Source organism: Mercenaria mercenaria, chromosome 2 (assembly GCF_021730395.1).
Source record: "Mercenaria mercenaria strain notata chromosome 2, MADL_Memer_1, whole genome shotgun sequence".
In the NCBI taxonomy this organism is placed as follows: Eukaryota; Metazoa; Mollusca; class Bivalvia; order Venerida; family Veneridae; genus Mercenaria; species Mercenaria mercenaria.
In genome coordinates this window covers 80013712-80032653 of record NC_069362.1, presented here as the reverse complement: position 1 = coordinate 80032653, position 18942 = coordinate 80013712, and the positions used below count along the sequence as shown (strand labels likewise).

General features: G+C 36.5%; 1 protein-coding gene across 2 annotated transcripts in view; it reads right to left on the bottom strand.

Moving 5' to 3' along the window:
• Nucleotides 1-18942, bottom strand: part of LOC123564400 (germ cell-less protein-like 1) — a 53720-nt gene that overhangs the window by 22001 nt on the left and 12777 nt on the right. For both annotated transcript variants that reach the window (XR_008369912.1, XM_045357948.2), the window contains exons 4-8: nt 17136-17233; nt 13016-13062; nt 12482-12613; nt 8392-8476; nt 3740-3830 (exon numbers count right to left, since the gene is read on the bottom strand). Coding sequence is in view for 1 of the 2 variants with exons in the window: in XM_045357948.2 (XP_045213883.1) it covers nt 3740-3830; nt 8392-8476; nt 12482-12613; nt 13016-13062; nt 17136-17233 (453 nt within the window). In the remaining variant the exon portion in view is untranslated. The remainder of the gene's footprint in view (nt 1-3739; nt 3831-8391; nt 8477-12481; nt 12614-13015; nt 13063-17135; nt 17234-18942) is intronic.

Sequence of the window (18942 nt, the reverse complement as noted above, 5' to 3'; positions counted from 1 at the left end):
CTCCTTCATGAAAAAAAAACATGAAAAAAATACTAAATTTAAATGTTGAACACTACAATTTCGTAACTCCATTACTTTTCTAAGGTCCTAACGTCTTTCTAAGTCCTTCAACATTTCAGTTTTTATGTAGAAATGTAGTTCTTAATTATATTCAATCAATAAAATCTTTTTAGAGTAATATTTTATGTCGAACTTGTGCAGAAAGTGTGATTTTAATAAACAATGCCCAAAAGTATTTGATTAATTATGCTTCAAACCATACACCTACACCTATTACTAATAATATATGCAGAAAAAATTATTGTTTTACATATTACTTTCTTGTCATGAAACATCGTAGCATCTATCACACACCTTACAAAAAATTCACAAAACTTACAAAAAGAAAGCTTAAATATATTTTGATTGGTAATTCTCAATACTTTCCAAAATTTATTTCCTTATTATTTGAAGAACAGTTGAAACTTGACATCTCAAACTGGCTTATCTCAAAATTCTCGGACATTTTCAAGTCTCGTCCCAAAAACACTTGCACAAAATATCATTTTAAGTTGAATTTTGGTTATCTCAAAGTAAACCGTTCTATCCCTTGGAATTCCAGATACCAACATTCATTTGTATTTGCTATCATATAAAATAGGTGACCACAATAAAAAGTAGGAGGAAATTTTCAATCCTTATGTCATACATTGCCTCATTTTTTGAAGTGAACTTTTTTTAAATCATTGCAAAGTATCAATCATTGGGGATCAAAAGTGCAAGGTCAAGACAGGAAATTGTCCATATCGAGCTTCACTGTTAAGGCTTTAAACAAGAGCTGTCACAGGAGACAGCGTGCTCGACTATTTCGATGCTGGACAGTGAAACTGGGCACATCTGAGGAAACTGGAGCTGTCACTGGAGTGTTTATTAACTCCAATGGTGAATGAAGATATTGCACAATTGCCGGAGTCTGTGTCAAAAATATTAAGTTATACGAGAGGTACAGATAAAGTGTATCAAAACACTATATAAGTATAGCCTAAGCAAAAAGGGGGCATAATTAATAAAACATTGGTGCAAGAGTTATGCATCTTGTGTCATATGATGTGGGTGATGATGTTAAACAACTATTTTAAGTTTGATTCAAATCCATTATGTAATAACAGTGATAGAGTGAAAGTACATCGAAACTTTAACCTGAAATTCTAAATAAAAAGGAGGAATAATTCATGAAAAATTGGTGCCAGAGTTATGCACCATGTGTCAAATGATGCGGGTGATGATGCTGAACAACTATTTTAGTTTGAATCAAATCCATTCAGTAATAACAGTGATAGAGCGAAAGTGCATCAAAACTTTAACCTGAAATTCTAAGTAAAAAAGGGGAATAATTCATGAAAAATTTGTGCCAGAGTTATGCATCTTGTGTCATATGATGTGGGTGATGATGTTGAACAACTATTTTACGTTTGAATCAAATCCATTCAGTAATAACAGAGATAGAGTGAAAGTGCATCAAAACTTTAACCTTAAAAACTAAGTGGAAAAGGGAGATAAATCATGAAATATTGGTGCAAGAGTTATGCACCTTGTGTTAAATGGTGTGGGTGATGACGTTGAACAACTATTTTAAGTTTGAATCAAATCCATTATGTAATAACAGTGATAGAGTGAAAGTGCATAAAAACTTTAACCTGAAATTCTAAGTAAAAAAGGGGAATAATTCATGAAAAATTGGTGCCAGAGTTATGCACCTTGTGTCAAATGATGTGGGTGATGATGCTGAACAACTATTTTAAGTCTGAATCAAATCCATTCAGTAATAACAGTGATAGAACGAAAGTGCATCAAAACTTAAACCTGAAATTCTAAGTAAAAAGGGGGAATAATTCATGAAAAATTGGTGCCAGAGTTATGCATCTTGTGTCATATGGCATCGGTGATGATGCTGAACAATAATTTTAGTTTGAATCAAATCCATTCAGTAAAAACAGAGATAGAGTGAAAGTGCATCAAAACTTTAACCTGAAATTCTAAGTAAAAAGGTGGAATAATTCACAAAAAATTTGTGCCAGAGTTATGCATCTTGTGTCATATGATGTGGGTGATGATGTTGAACAATTATTTTAAGTTTGAATCAAATCCATTCAGTAATAACAGACATAAATTGAAAGTGCATTTAAACTTTAACCTTAAAAACTAAGTGGAAAGGGGAGAAAAATCATGAAGTATTGGTGCCAGAGTTATGGCCCTTATGTCAGATGATGTGGGTGATGATGAGGAATAACTATTTCCAGTTTGAATCAAATCCATCAAGTAATTACAGAGGTAAGTTGAAAGAAGAGGACCATGATGGTCCTGAATTGCTCACCTGTCCCCACGTGGCCCAGATTTGAACTCAGTATGACGTCGTTTTTTCTATTATTTGACAGAGTGACCTAGTTTTTGAGCTCATGTGACCCAGTTTCAAACTTGACCTAGATATCATCAAGATGAACATTCAGACCAACTTTCATACAGATCCCATGAAAAATATGGCCTCTAGAGAATACACAAGGTTTTTCTATTATTTGACCTACTGACCTAGTTTCTGAAGTCACGTGACCCAGTTTCAAACCTGATCTAGATATCATCAAGGTAAACATTCTGAGTAACTTTCATGAAGATCCATTGAAAAGTATGGCCTCTAGAGAGGTCACAAGGTTTTTGTATTTTTAGACCTACTGACCTATTTTTTGACCACACTTGACCCAGTTTCGAACTTGACCTAGATATCATCAAGATGGACAATCAGACCAACTTTCATACAGATCCCATGATAAATATGGCCTCTAAAGAGGTCACAAGTTTTTTTTATTATTTGACCTACTGACCTAGTTTTTGACGGCATGTGACCCAGTTTCGAAACTGACCTAGATATCATCAAGGTGAACATTCTGACTAACTTTCATGAAGATCCATTGAAAAGTATGGCCTCTAGAGAGGTCACAAGGTTTTTCTATTTTTAGACCTACTGACCTGGTTTTGGATCGCACATGACCCAGTTTCGAACTTGACCTAGATATCATCAAGATGAACACTCAGACCAACTTTCATACAGATCCCATGAAAAATATGGCCTCTAGAGAGGTCACAAGGTTTTTTTTTTATTATTTGACCTACTGACCTAGTTTTTGATGGCATGTGACCCAGTTTCGAACTTGACCTAGATATCATCAAGATGAACATTCAGACGATCTTTCATAGGGATCCCATGAAAAATATGGCCTCTAGAGAGGTCACAAGGTTTTTATATTATTTGACCTACTGACCTTGTTTTTGATGGCACGTGACCCAGTTTCAAACTTGACCTAGATATCATCAAGTTGAACATTCAGACGAACTTTCATGAAGATCCATTGCTAGAGAGGTCACAAGGTTTTTCTATTTTTAGACCTACTGACCTAGTTTTGGACCGTACGTGACCCAGTTTCGAACCTGACCTAGATATCATCAAGGTAAACATTCTGACCAACTTTCATAAAGATCCCATGAAAAATGTGACTTCTGGAGTGGTCACAAGCAAAAGTTTTCGCACGCACGCACGGACGACGGAAGCTGCGCGATCACAAAAGCTCACCTTGTCACTTTGTGACAGGTGAGCTAAAAAGCGAAAGTGTAAAAAAACTTTACCCAAGGTGGGGACGCGGAAAGACGCCGACGCCGGGTAGGATAGCTCTCCTTATACTTCATAGTGTCGAGCTAAAAACTAACAAACCTGTCATTTCCTTTTTAAAGAATGCATCAGCATCTTTGAGTAAGTCTTTCGTTTCACCCGACCAGTCAGGATTGTAGCACAAATATATCCACTGCAAGAACAACAACAACAATTATTTCCATTTGCATTCAGGTTACATAATTGTAACAACATGATCTTTAAATAGACTATGTGGGAATATATAATTGTGTTTTCAAATATGTCTACTTAAGAAAAAATAATGTTAGATGGAGATAGCCATGTTCTTTTATCTCATCTACAAACAGGAAAAATAGTTAACTAGTGTTAACCAATTTATCTTTAGTCTGGATTAGCATCAAGCCCATTTTTATGTTGTAAACACTATTTATTTGAAGTCACAACATTTGTTGGTACACAAGAAAGGTGATCCTACTTAATTCTATACCAGTCAATTAATTCTGCTGGGCTAAAAAATTAACAAGTGTGCATATAGCAGTCAACACCATCTACATGTATACCAGCAAAATCAGAAGACAGATCTTATAACTTTAAATCTTCTCATTTAGTTGTTAATAATTTTCATAAAAGTTTTTATAGTCCCTTAATAAGAACTCAGATTATTTGGGCATTAAACCAGCATATTACATTTTGATTGAATAAACATACAGCACTGTATTCTACATACTACTCAATAATTTAGCAGTGTGCTTTATATACTGTGACAGTACTTTGCTACACTTATAATCAAACATTCATGTGACATTGTTTATAAACAATAAGTTTATTGTTGGATGGCCACACCTCCAAGTGAAATTCAAATACTATTTCTCCTAATAGGTCTAAACTTTTATCTCAACGCTGTCTTTGCAAAAAATATAAAAACAAGGAGATGCGTTCAATAAACGCTTGATGCCCCCAGTGGCATGCATCTGTGTCGATACAAAGCAACCTAAGTCCAAAATGAGGTCAAGGTCAAATTGAGGTCTGGTGATGTTTGAAGTTGAAGAATGGTCACAGGTTACATCTGTATTAGTATCAATTCATTCTTGCAAGCGGTAGTGATGCTAGACGAAATGGTCCCATTTGGTTAACCAAGAGAAGGCCCATATAAAGCAACCTAAGTCCAAAATGAGGTCAAGGTCAAACTGAGGTCAGGTGATGTTTGAAGATGAGGAATGGTCACAGGTTACATTTGTATTAGTATCAATTCATTCTTGTAAGCAGTATTGATGCTAGACAAAACGGTCCCATTTGGTTAACCAAGAGATGGCCCATATAAAGCAACCTAAGTCCAAAATGAGGTCAAGGTCAAGGTCAAACTGAGGTCAGGTGATGTTTGAAGAGAGGAATGGTCACAGGTTACATCTGCATTAGTATCAAGTCATTCTAGTAAGGGGTATTGATGCTAGACGAAACGGTCCCATTTGGTTAACCTCGAACGGACGGACGAACAGACAGGACAATCACTATATGCCTCCCGCATCAGTAGATGCCGGGGGCATAAAAAATACTGGATCAGCTTTATTTTGAAAATTTTCTGGTTTTTAAGTCTTAACAAAGCTGCTTTACATTGAGATAAATTCTGTTAGCAACACACAGAAAGACAATTGAGATTAGAACAATTAGGATATTTAAGCATATTTTAGTAGTATTTCAGTTGTGAAAATTTAAACAAGTATGCCCACGGGCAGAATGTCGAGCCCGCCAGCTGTCAGGTGTGACCTTCACCTTAGATCTAGGGACCCGGTTCTTGCGCATGACACTCCGTCTCATAATGGTGAACATTCATGCCAAGTTACATCAAAATCCCACGATGGATGAAGAAGAAATGCTCCGGACAAACTTCAACTTGACCTTTGACCTCCAACTGTGACCTTGACCTTTGAGATAGGAACATGGGGTTTGCACATGACAAGCCTTCTCATTGAGGTAAACATTCATGCCAAATATAAACAAGATTGATACATTGGACGGACACAAACACGAACGGAAGCACAGACGCACGCACATACACCAAAATGCCGAAAGTGGCAACTAACTCAAGCTCACCGCAAGTGGGCTCGACAAAAATGCAGCAACTTAAAAACTAATGCCCATTGGGAACATGTCGAGCTTGTCAGCTGTCAGAAGGACTGGGAGTTGCACACGACACTCTGTCTCATTGAGGCAAACATTTATGCCAAATAAAAAAAAAGATTGCAAATAGTTACAATATAAGTTATTTGTAGTAACAACAAAGGGAAGTAAATCTAAAACAAGAGCACCGCCTTGCGGGTGCTGACGCTCATCTGATTTTTTTTGTATAATAGAAATATTGTCCTACCCATGATTTTCTAAGTCTAAAAAGGGCCATCATTCTTGCAAAAAGCAGGATAGAGTTATGTTTCTTGATGTACAGTGTCCACTTATGATGGTGAAAAACTGTTGCAAGTTTTAAAGCAATAGCTTTGATAGTTTATGAGAAAAGTATACTTTAACATAATACTCAACCAAGAAAATGATTTTCTAAGTCCAAAAGGGGCAATAATTATTGCAAAAAGGCAGGATGGAGTTATGTTGCTTGCTGTACAGGGTCAGCTTATGATGGTGAACAAGTGTTGCAAGTTTCAAAGCAATAGCTTTGATAGTTTAAGAGAAAAAGTTCACCTAAACATAAAACTAAACCAAGAAATCTGATATTTTCTAAGTCCAAAAGGGGCCATAAATCTTGCAAAAAGCAGGATGGAGTTATGTTTCTTGATGTACAGGGTCAGCTTATGATAGTGAACAAGTGTTGCAAGTTTTAAAGCAAAAGCTTTGATAGTTTAGGATAAAAGCTGACCTAAACATAAAACTTAACCAAGAAAACTGATTTTCTAAGTCCAAAAGGGGCAATAATTCTTGCAAAAAGCAAGATGGAGTTATGTTTCTTGATGTACCTGGTCTGCTTATGATGGTAAACAAGTATTCCAAGTTTCAAAGCAATAGCTTTGATAGTTTAGGAGAAAAGTTGACCTAAACATAAAACTTAACCAAGAAATCTGATATTTTCTAAGTACAAAAGGGGCCATAAATCTTGCAAAAAGCAAGATGGAGTTATGTTTCTTGCTATACAGGGTCAGCTTGTGATGGTGAACAAGTATTCCAAGTTTCAAAGCAATAGCTTTGATAGTTTAGGAGAAAAACTGACCTAAACATAAAACTTAACCAGGCAACGCCGACGCCGACGCCGACGCCGACAACCGCTCAAGTGATGACAATAACTCATCATTTTTTTTCAAAAAATCAGATGAGCTAAAAAAAAAAAAAAAAAATTGATGTCAATACACAAAAAAATCCTTACCAGTAGAGATAGGTCAAAATACACCTCAAAATTGGATGTAACATGCATGTTGTACTGCAGAAAAGTGGTCTTGATTTTTCCCTACGACCAGTAATAAAAAAAGTTACAATATAAGCTATTTATAGTAACAACAAAGGGAAGTAATTCTAGGTTCTTGTGCATGACACTCCATCTCATGATGGTGAATAAATGTGCCAAGTTACATCAAAATCCCTCTGTGCATGAAGAAGAAATGCTCCGGACAAAGTCAATCTTGTATCTGACCTTTGTCGAAAAAGGGGCATAATTTTAATACAAAACAGGGTTATGGAACCCGTGCATTGCATGTCAGATCAGTGAACAAGTGTGTATAGTTTTATTCCATTCCCATTAGTAGGTACTGAGATACCAGCTTACATACAAAAACTTAACCAAAAACTGCTAAGTCGAACATAGGGGCATAATTCTGTAAAAATGCAAAATAGAGTTATGGAACCTGTGCACTGCACGTCAGATCATCACAGTGAACAAGTGTGTGAAGTTTCAATCCATTCCCATGAGTGCCGATTTAGTGGGTACTGAGATACCAGCTTACATATAAAACCTTAACCAAAAACTGCTATTAAAGTCGAAAAAGGGGCATAATTTTGTAAAAAAGCAAAACAGAGTTTTGGAACCTGTGCAATGTAAGTCAGTTTAACACAGTAAGTAAGTGTGTGAAGTTTCAATCCATTCCCACAAGTGGTTACTGAGATAACAGCTTACAAACAAAAACTTAACCAAAGCGGGACATGGACGCCGACGCATGAGTGAGTCCAATAGCTCTACCTATTCTTTGAATATTCAAGCTAAAAAAAGGAAAATATTTTTATACAGATACCGTTCTTATTTTTAGGATTATGAAATTTTGCCTGGAAACTTCAGTAAGTTTCCAGGAAGTTTCATTTGAAAAACATCATATCCTAGAAAATTTGTTTATTAATATTTATATGCCATCTTGTGAACTTTTTTCTATTTATTCAAATAAGACATAAAACTTGATCACAGAACTATTGTCCTTAAGCAGTATGTGAAACACAAGTATTATCCATTAAAATTTTTAAGTAATACTAACAGCTTTATAGTAACCTTGTACAATATGATAAATATTTCATATTCCACCTTTAATCATGTGACATGGTCTCATATTTGCTTTCCAGCTTTAACCGTGTAGAAAGTCGCCAACTGCCCCTGCTGGCATTAAGCTTATTCAAATTACTCTTAAAGTCAGCTTCCTGGAATAGCCAGTACTTGTGTCTTGAGAAGCAGCTGTAACCCCAGCAACTTCCAGGTGGAGGGGCTGACACCTAAACCTAGACTACCATTCCTGTTTCAAAAGACAGCAGTTTACCTTCTTCAGAAGAGTGTAGATATCAATTTCCACTTGCATCACAAACAGTTGAGGACAAGAAATAATTTCTGCCATCAGTTTTGTGCTGCAAAAAAAAAAAATAATGCCTCATTTACAAAAGGCATAAACACCATTTACAAAACATTATTGTATTTGTACCGCATCCTCATCCAGCGTACTGGTATGTCCAAAAAGTCCCTAAGTGTGCTTAAATGATTCCATAGTCAAATCTGATTTATCTGTATATAGTACATCAATCTGTTTTATGGGAATTTTTCTTAATTTTCAAAACCAGTATTACTAGAGGAATAATTGTATCCAACAGAAAAGCAAATAGGAGTCCCTAGGAAAGTCTTTCATTGAATAATGAAGGCGTTCCAATGGTATATTTAAGAAATAATGTATCCCAAACAGTGATTTGTCATTGAATAAAATCATTGTTTGAAGTTTAGATGCGAACGAATTGTATCACCAGGGTGTAGCCCAAGTGATATAATGATACCCACGAGGGCTCTGGGGGCCGGTCTGGACCGATTTTTGACTTTTCAGACCAAATAGTGAAGTGAAAAAACAAAAAATCGTATAAATTTCGGTCTGAAATCTCAATACACGATCACCTGCCAAGCAGGAAATTGTTGGTCGCACCCTCAGATAATCAATAAATGTGTCAAACGGTGGTAATCGGTCCATAATTAGCATGTGACACAACTTTGCACACGCGGCACATCCTTTACTGTTTGCAGGGAGCCGACTGCAATGTATTAAACATTTTTGACTGGTTTCCAAATGCTTCCGACTGGATCCAAATGCTTTTGACGGGACCCACTTCTTTTATTTAGATCATTAGCCAGCAGATTGTTTTATTTCAAAAGACGGATAAAAAGATTTAATGAGATATCACACGGGCAACCGATATAAATAATTTTTATAATTACTTGATTTGTAAAAAAGATATGATTCATTTGGCAGTCCAGTTGAAACAAGTACAGAAAATCGTCTTTGCAACCCTACTGTACAACAAGAGCACCACCTTGCGGGTGCTGACGCTCATCTGATTTTTTTTGTATAATAGAAATATTGTCCTACCCATGATTTTCTAAGTCTAAAAAGGGCCATCACTTGCAAAAAGCAGGATAGAGTTATGTTTCTTGATGTACAGTGTCCACTTATGATGGTGAAAAACTGTTGCAAGTTTTAAAGCAATAGCTCTGATAGTTTATGAGAAAAGTTGACTTAAACATGATATTCAACCAAGAAAATGATTTTTCTAAGTCCAAAAGGGGCAATAATTATTGCAAAAAGCAGGATGGAGTTATGTTGCTTGCTGTACAGGGTCAGCTTATGATGGTGAACAAGAGTTGCAAGTTTTAAAGCAATAGCTTTGATGGTTTAAGAGAAAAAGTTGACCTAAACATAAAACTTAACCAAGAAATCTGATATTTTCTAAGTCCAAAAGGGGCCATAAATCTTGCAAAAAGCAGGATGGAGTTATGTTTCTTGCTGTACAGGGTCAGCTTATGATGGTGAACAAGTGTTGCAAGTTTTAAAGGAATAGCTTTGATAGTTTAGGATAAAAGCTGACCTAAACATAAAACTTAACCAAAAAAACTGATTTTCTAAGTCAAAAAGGGGCAATAATTCTTGCTTTTTTGTTTGTTTGTTTGTTTTGGGTTTAACGCCATTTTCTAACAGTATTTCAGTCATGTAACGGCGGGCAGTTAACCTAACCAGTGTTCCTGCATTCTGTACCAGTACAAACCTGTTCTCCGCAAGTAACTGCCAACTTCTCCACATGAATTATCAGAGGTGGGGGACTAATGATTTCAGACACAATGTCGTTTATCAAATAGTCACGGAGAACATACGCCCCGCCCGAGGATCGAACTCGCGACCCCACGATCCATAGACCAACGCTCTTACCTACTGAGCTAAACGGGCGGGCTAATAATTCTTGCAAAAAGCAAGATGGAGTTATGTTTCTTGATGTACAGGGTATGCTTATGATGGTGAACAAGTATTCCAAGTTTCAAAGCAAAAGCTTTGATAGTTTAGGAGAAAAGTTGACCTAAACATAAAACTTAACCAAGAAATCTGATATTTTCTAAGTACAAAAGGGGCCATAAATCTTGCAAAAAGCAAGATGGAGTTATGTTTCTTGCTATACACGGTCAGCTTATGATGGTGAACAAGTATTCTAAGTTTCAAAGCAATAGCTTTGATAGTTTAGGAGAAAAGCTGACCTAAACATAAAACTTAACCAGGCAACGCCGACGCCGACAACCGCTCAAGTGATGACAATAACTCATCATTTTTTTTTCAAAAAATCAGATGAGCTAAAAAACAAGAGCACCGCCTTGTCGGTGCTGACGCTCATCTGATTTTTTGTATAATAGAAATATTGTCCAGAAAAGGCCAACATTCTTGCAAAAAGCAGGATAGAGTTATGTTTCTTGATGTACAGCATCCACTTATGATGGTGAAAAACTGTTGCAAGTTTTAAAGCAATAGCTATGATAGTTAATGAGAAAAGCTGACTTAAACATAATACTATACCAAGAAAACTGATTTTATAAGTCCAAAAGGGGCAATAATTATTGCAAAAAGCAGGATAGAGTTATGTTTCTTGATGTACAGGGTCAGCTTATGATGGCGAACAAGTGATGCAGGTTTCAAAGCAATAGCTTTGATAGTTTAAGAGAAAAAGTTGTCCTAAGCATAAAACTTAACCAAGAAATCTGATATATTCTAAGTCCAAAAGGGGCCATCATTCTTGCAAAAAGCAGGATGGAGTTATGTTTCTTGCTGTACAGGGTCAGCTTATGATGGTGAACAAGTGTTGCAAGTTTTAAAGCAATAGCTTTGATAGTTTAGGAGAAAAGCTGACCTAAACATAAAACTTGACCAAGAAAACTGATTTTCTAAGTCCAAAAGGGGCAATAATTCTTGCAAAAAGCAGGATGGAGTTATGTTTCTTGCTGTACAGGGTCAGCTTATGATGGTGAACAACTGTGGCAAGTTTCAAAGCAATAGCTTTGATAGTTTAGGAGAAAAGTTGACCTAAACATAAAACTTAACCAAGAAATCTGATATTTTCTAAGTACAAAAGGGGCAATTAATCTTGCAAAAAGTAGGATGGAGTTATGCTTCTTGCTGTACAGGGTCAGCTTATGATGGTGAACAAGTGTTGCAAGTTTCAAAGCAATAGCTTTGATAGTTTAGGAGAAAAGTTGACCTAAACATAAAACTTAACCAAGAAATCTGATATTTTCTAAGTACAAAAGGGGCCATTAATCTTGCAAAAAGTAGGATGGAGTTATGCTTCTTGCTGTACAGGGTCAGCTTATGATGGTGAACAACTGTGGCAAGTTCCAAAGCAATAGCTTTGATAGTTTAGGAGAAAAGTTGACCTAAACATAAAACTTAACCAAGAAATCTGATTTTTTCTAAGTACAAAAGGGGCCATTAATCTTGCAAAAAGCAGGATGGAGTTATGTTTCTTGCTGTACAGGGTCAGCTTAGTGTTGCAAGTTTCAAAGCAATAGCTTTGATAGTTTAGGAGAAAAGCTGACCTAAACATAAAACTTAACCAGGCAACGCCGACGCTGATTAAGTGATGACAATAACTCATCATTTTTTTCCCAAAAATCAGATGAGCTAAAAATGGACAGGCAAACCCGAATGATAAAGAAAACCTATAGCTTTATAAGTTGTTACATGATGTTGTTAGACTTAGATTTCGCTCTGTGTATTGTTCAACACAATGTTGAATTGTCGTAAAACAGATAAATGTATGAAAATATGTTGAGGTAATTTTAAAAGTCGATTCATTTGAATAACTGAAGGCAATGTTTGAATGGGAAAATAGCTGATGATATTTTTTTCCTGGCCATATACAGTAGTTGAAAACATAGCCACTGAGGGGTAAAACCCCTTGTCTATGGAGTAGTTATATTAGTATGGATTTTTTCATAAATATGGCTCTAGGACTCAAAAATAAGTCATTAAACTCAATCCACTTATGTGCCAGACCCCTTTGTAATTAATAATTAACAAGTAACCTGCTTAATACGCTGACTTATAAGAGTCTTACCCAATTTCTTTTATAAATGTGATATTCTCAGTGGTTAGAATGTTTCTAGTGAGCCAGTTCAAACATTTCACACGCATATCTTCTAAACCATATTCTTGACTAGCAGAGTAGTACACACAAACTGCACATGAACTGAAAAACAAAAATTTCAGTAATACATTATAAATATAATAATGCAGCTAAACATTGAATTTTAAGGACTGTGCCACTGTAAAACTAGACTTTCAGGTATAAGAAGAAGTGGACCATACCAGTTATACCGGTCAAAGTAATCAATACAATACTTTATAACTGATACTCTAAATACAGTTGAACTTCATTCGCTCCAACTTGAGAGGACCAGCAAAATTTGTACGAGTAATCGACACTTTAAGAAATCAAACATAATACACTATATAGGGATTTTGCAGGGCCCTGACGACGAGTACAAGCAAAGGGTGATGTTCAAATTATCTGAGTTCGTCAACCAAAGTTTCACTGTATAATCATATGAATATCTCACTAGAAGGCAATAATTATCATAACTGTCCATACCTCATTGTTTCTTTCATCATAATACTGCACTGCTGAATCAAACTCTCCTGAAAAATCAATTAATCATTTAAAAACATACTGTTGATAATTACACTAAAGTTTTACAAGACATTTTCACTTTTACCTTTAACGATGCAAAGTATTACTAATAGGGATCCATTCTGCTACTAAAAACCTATATAAAGGGGGGGTCGCAGTTAGGTGTCTGTGCAAAATGTTTTTTGATTTTCTCTATATTTTATGACAATACACCTACATGTTTTAAGTTTCATGCACAAGAGTTATTGTTATCAGTTTTGACTTACTTTTATAGAAAATCACATTTAAAGTGGGTGGGGTAATTTGACATGTAACCAGCCAGGAACACAATCTCCGCCGCGTTTTTAAAAATGGTTCAAACTTTTTACCTGGAACTTTCGTGATAAAATAACTATGCAATGGACATTTACAAAACATGTTGCGTTTTAAATTGTCTTGAATACTTTTTTCAACACAGAGCCACAAAGTGGCCTAATCAAATTTACTGATTTTCAATGGACGAACTTCACCAAAAATCTAAAACATTTTTTATTAGTTGAGATATTTAGGTGTTATTTTCAGCAGATATTATAAGCTAAATAAACATTAAAATGACAATATAGCAGTACACTCTGATTAATATTGGAAGAGTGGTACACTCTCAAACTAGGGAAAAGTGGGTGGGGTAAATAAACATGCGAAGCTAAACATTCGAAGCAACACAACTATAGGAATAATAATTTTGCAGTTCAAGAAATGGCCTCAGATTATCTACTTCTATCTTAATTATGCCCGTATGAGTGGTGGGGGCATATAGATTTGGTCTTGTCCGTGCATCCGTGTGTCTGAGTGTCCATCCGTCGCCCGAAGTTCTTGACGCACCTAGCTCAAAAAGTATTTGACATAAATTGATGAAAAATTGCATGAGTTTTTATCGTGATATGTACTTGCGTACCTTTTATTTTTTGTCTGGCTCCGCCCCTTCTTTCCAGAATTATGGCCCCTGACATAGTCAAAAACACATATTTTCACCTTGTGACACGCCTAGCTCAGAAAGTATTTGATATAGATTGATGAAACCTTGCATGAATCTTAACCATGATATGAACTTGCGCACCTTTTATTTTTCTATGGTCAATACACCCTTTTTCCAGAGTTTTGTCCCCTGAAATAGTCAAAAATGCACATTTTCACGTTGTGATGTGGATAGCGCAAAAAGTATTTCATATAAATTGATGAAACCTTGCATGAATCATTATTGTGATATGAACCTGAGCATCTCCTATTTTTCTCCTGACTCTGCCCCCTATTTCTAGAGTTACGGCCCCTGAAATAGTCAAAAATGCACATTTCCACCTTGTTGTGCGCCTAGCTCAGAAAGTATTACATATAAATTGATGAAACCATGCATGAGTCTTTATCATGATATGAACTTGTGAACCTCCAATTTGTCGTCTGGCTCCTATTTCCAGAGTTATGGCCCCTGATATGGTTCAAAATGCACATTTTTACCTAATGACGTGCCTAGCTCATAAAGTTTGATGTAAATTCATGAAGCACTGCATGAGTCTTGATTATGATGTGACCTTGCACACTTGGCATTCTTCTTGAGAACCTTAGCGCTTATTACAGAGTTATTGTCCTTAAAATAGCCAAAATAGTGGATGTTTTGTTTGTGATGTTCATAGTTCATGAGGTATATGGCCTAGAATCAGGGCTTCGGAAATTTGCCGGTTTGTCGGTTTTGGACCGATTTTGACTTTTCAACGATTCGTGAAGTGAAAAAAACGAAAACACAATCGGTCCGTAAAAGGAGAAAAATATATATTTCGGTCTATATCTCAATATACGAGCACTGCCAAGAGGAAATTGTTGGTCGCACTTCAGATAATCAATAAAAGTGTCAATCGGTCTGATTGTCACTTTGATAATCGGTCCTAATTAGCGCGTGACGCGAATCAGTGCTCCGCCGGCACATCCTTAAATGTTTGCAGACAGCCGACTGCGGTGTATAAACATTTTTGACTGGTTTCCTAACGTTTCTGACTGGACAATCATTTCGACGGGATCCACTTCTTTTATTTAGAATCCGCGGATGGTTTATTTCAAAGGCTATGTTTGATCACGGTTAAAAACAAATGTCGCTGCATTAATCAAAGAGCTATAATTGTACATTAATAGGTCTTTGATTTAATGGACATCACACGGAAAAACCGATAAAAAATAATTTTTATAATTACTTGATTTGAAAAAATTACATGATGCATTGTTGGGGCTCAAGTCGAAACAAATGCAGAAAAACACTGTTTGCAACCCGACTGTACAAAAAAGAAAAAAATGACGGGCAACCACGAATGATAAAGAAAACCGGAGTGGCACTGTTTATCAAATCGGTCTTTTAAAAAACGTTTCAAAATGAAATTTTGTTTACATCAGAAGAGAACATATAACTTTATAAAATGTAGTTGCTTATTGAAGTACAACGTAAGTGAAATGAAATATCCGTGGCCAACCCGCGTGACGTTTTGGTACTATACATGCGGGAAATTCGATCTCAGCGTTCAAATAACGTACACATTCGGTCCGCAGCAGAGTATTCTTTAAATACTGAGGCTGTTTAGCAGAGAATATGTGTCGTGTAACTCACTTTGACGCATTGTATTTTATAGAATTCCGTCAGAAAATGAGGAAACATCACAAAGTATCTGCCGCGTATACGGTAATGAAGTCACGTGCGTTGGCTTTTAGACTAGTTACGCACACGGTGTCAATGCCTCGTATTATCTCGGAAAAACATCGAAATTTAAACAAAGTAACGATCACACATAACACTGAGTAACTGTCTTCATTGTATGGTAACGCGCGGTGACTGGTAACTCAGTTTTAATGCATGACATGCTTATTTCTTTACCCTATCACGTTTTACAAAATATGTAATATTGGGAATGCGGTGGGTGGGGTAGCGCCGATGTCAGGATTTTCGTTTCGGACCGATTGAGTTATCAAAATTTCCGGAGCCCTGCCTAGAATGATGAATCCTTTGTATAAAATGTTTGTTGAGGCTATATCCCCTTAAAACTGCAAACATGAATCATTGAATTATTGCCCCTTATTTTTGACAAATGTACAAGTGAAGGCACACCATGTGTCCTACAGACACATTCTATATCAAATACTTTCTGAGCCAGGCGTGTCACAAGGTGAAAATATGTGTTTTTGACTATGTCAGGGGCCATAACTCTCGAAATAAGGGGCGGAGCCAGACAAAAAATAAAAGGTACGCAAGTACATATCACGATAAAAACTCATGCAATTTTTCATCAATTTATATCAAATACTTTTTGAGCTAGATGCGTCAAGAACTTCGTGCGACGGACGGACGCTCACATGCACAGACAAGACCAAATCTATATGCCCCTACCACTCATAGAAGCATAATTAAGATAGTAGTAGATAATCTGAGGCCATTTTTTGAACTGCAAAATTATTATTCCTATAGTTGTGTTGCTTCGAATGTTTAGTTTCGCATGTTTATTTACCCCACCCACTTTTCCCTAGTTTGAGAGTGTACCACTCTTCCAATATTAATCAGAGTGTACTGCTATATTGTCATTTTAATGTTTATTTAGCTTATAATATCTGCTGAAAATAACACCTAAATATCTCAACTAATAAAAAATGTTTTAGATTTTTGGTGAAGTTCGTCCATTGAAAATCAGTAAATTTGATTAGGCCACTTTGTGGCTCTGTGTTGAAAAAAGTATTCAAGACAATTTAAAACGCAACATGTTGTGTAAATGTCCATTGCATAGTTATTTTATCACGAAAGTTCCAGGTAAAAAGTTTGAACCATTTTTAAAAACGCGGCGGAGATTGTGTTCCTGGCTGGTTACATGTCAAATTACCCCACCCACTTTAAATGTGAATTTCTATAAAATTAAGTAAAAACTGGTAACAGTAACACTTGTGCATGAAACTTAATACATGTAGGTGTATTGTCATAAAATATAAAGAAAATCAAAAAACATTTTGCGCAGACACCTAACTGCGACCCCCCCTTTCTTGGTTTTGTACACATACTTATTAAGCATACATAACTCACCAACTGAAATAGGGTGGCAGCTGCTAATACACTGACAATCTGTACTGGCTTCAGGAAAACATCATCTTTATACAGAGATCCAAATGCTATTTTTAGAGCTACAAATAAACAATGTAAAAATATCATGCAAGGCAGTGCCTATTTAGATGCTTATAGATCTATAAAAAATAACCCAGAAGACACACTCTTAACTAATGTTGTCTTTTATGTCTTCACCCCTTCATTTAAATGTTAACTAGAAAATGCTTTTGTAAAAAAGCGCATGTCTCCCCCAATGCAAAGTCCTATAGGCACGAAGTCAATAGAGGTCAGGAGCGAAAGTCAAAGAGACACTGATGGTTGGCTGCAATAGGGATCATCTACTTGGCATGTCCAGTCATCCTGCTAAATTTCAACACTAGTGGCCTAGTGGTTCTCAAGTCACTGTTCAGGCTCCTGTGACCTTGATCTTTGATCAAGTGACCACAAAATAAATAGGGGTCATCTACTCTGCATGTCCAATCATCCTATTAAGTTTCAACATTGTAGGTCAAGTGGTTCTCAAGTTATTTCCAAAAAAATGATTTTACATGAACAGGCCACTGTGACCTTGACCTTTAATAGACTGACTCCAAAATCAATAGGGGTCATCTACTCTGCATGTTCAATCATCCTATGAAGTTTCAACATTCTGGGTCAAGTGGTTCTCAAGTTATTGATAGGAACTGGTTATCAATGTTCAGGCCCCTGTGACCTTGACCTTTAACGGAGTGACCCCAAAAACAATAAGGGTCATTTACTCTGCATGAACAATCATCCTATGAAGTTTCAACATTCTGGGTCGAGAGGTTCTCAAGTTATTGATTGGAAATGGTTTTCCATGTTCAGGCCCCTGTGGCCTTGACCTTTAACAGAGTGACCCTAAAATCGTTGGGGTTCATCTAGTCTGCATGACTAATAATCCAACGAAGTTTCATCATTCTGGGTCAAGTGGTTCTCAAGTTACTGACCGGAAATGGTTTTCAATGTTCGGGCCCCTGTGACCTTGACCTTTCACAGAGTGACCCCAAAATCGTTAGGGGTCATCTACTCTTTATGACCAATCATCCTATTAAGTTTCAACATTCTGGGTCAAGTGGTTCTCAAGTTACTGACCGGAAATGGTTTTCAATGTTCAGGCCCCTGTGACCTTGACCTTTAATGGAGTGACCCCAAAATCGATAGGGGTCATCTACTTTGCATGTACAATCATCCTATGAAGTTTCAACATTCTGGGTCAAGTGGTTCTCTCGTTATTGATCAGAAATGGTTTTCAATGTTCAGGCCCCTGTGACCTTGACCTTTGACGGAGTGACCCCAAAAACAATTGGGGTCGTCTACTCTTTATGACCAATCATCCTATGAAGTTTCAACATTCTGGGTCAGGTGGTTCTCTAGTTATTGATTGAAAATGGTTTTCAATGTTCAGGCCCCTGTGACCTTGACCTTTGACAGAGTGACCCCAAAATCAATAGGGGTCATCTACTCTTCATGACCAATCATCCTATGAAGTTTCAACATTCTGGGTCAAGTGGTTCTCAAGTTACTGACCGGAAATGGTTTTCAATGTTCAGGCCCCTGTGACCTTGACCTTTAATGGAGTGACCCCAAAATCAATAGGGGTCATCTACTTTGCATGTACAATCATCCTATGAAGTTTCAACATTCTGGGTCAAGTGGTTCTCTCGTTATTGATCAGAAATGGTTTTCAATGTTCAGGCCCCTGTGACCTTGACCTTTGACGGAGTGACCCCAAAAACAATAGGGGTCGTCTACTCTTTATGACCAA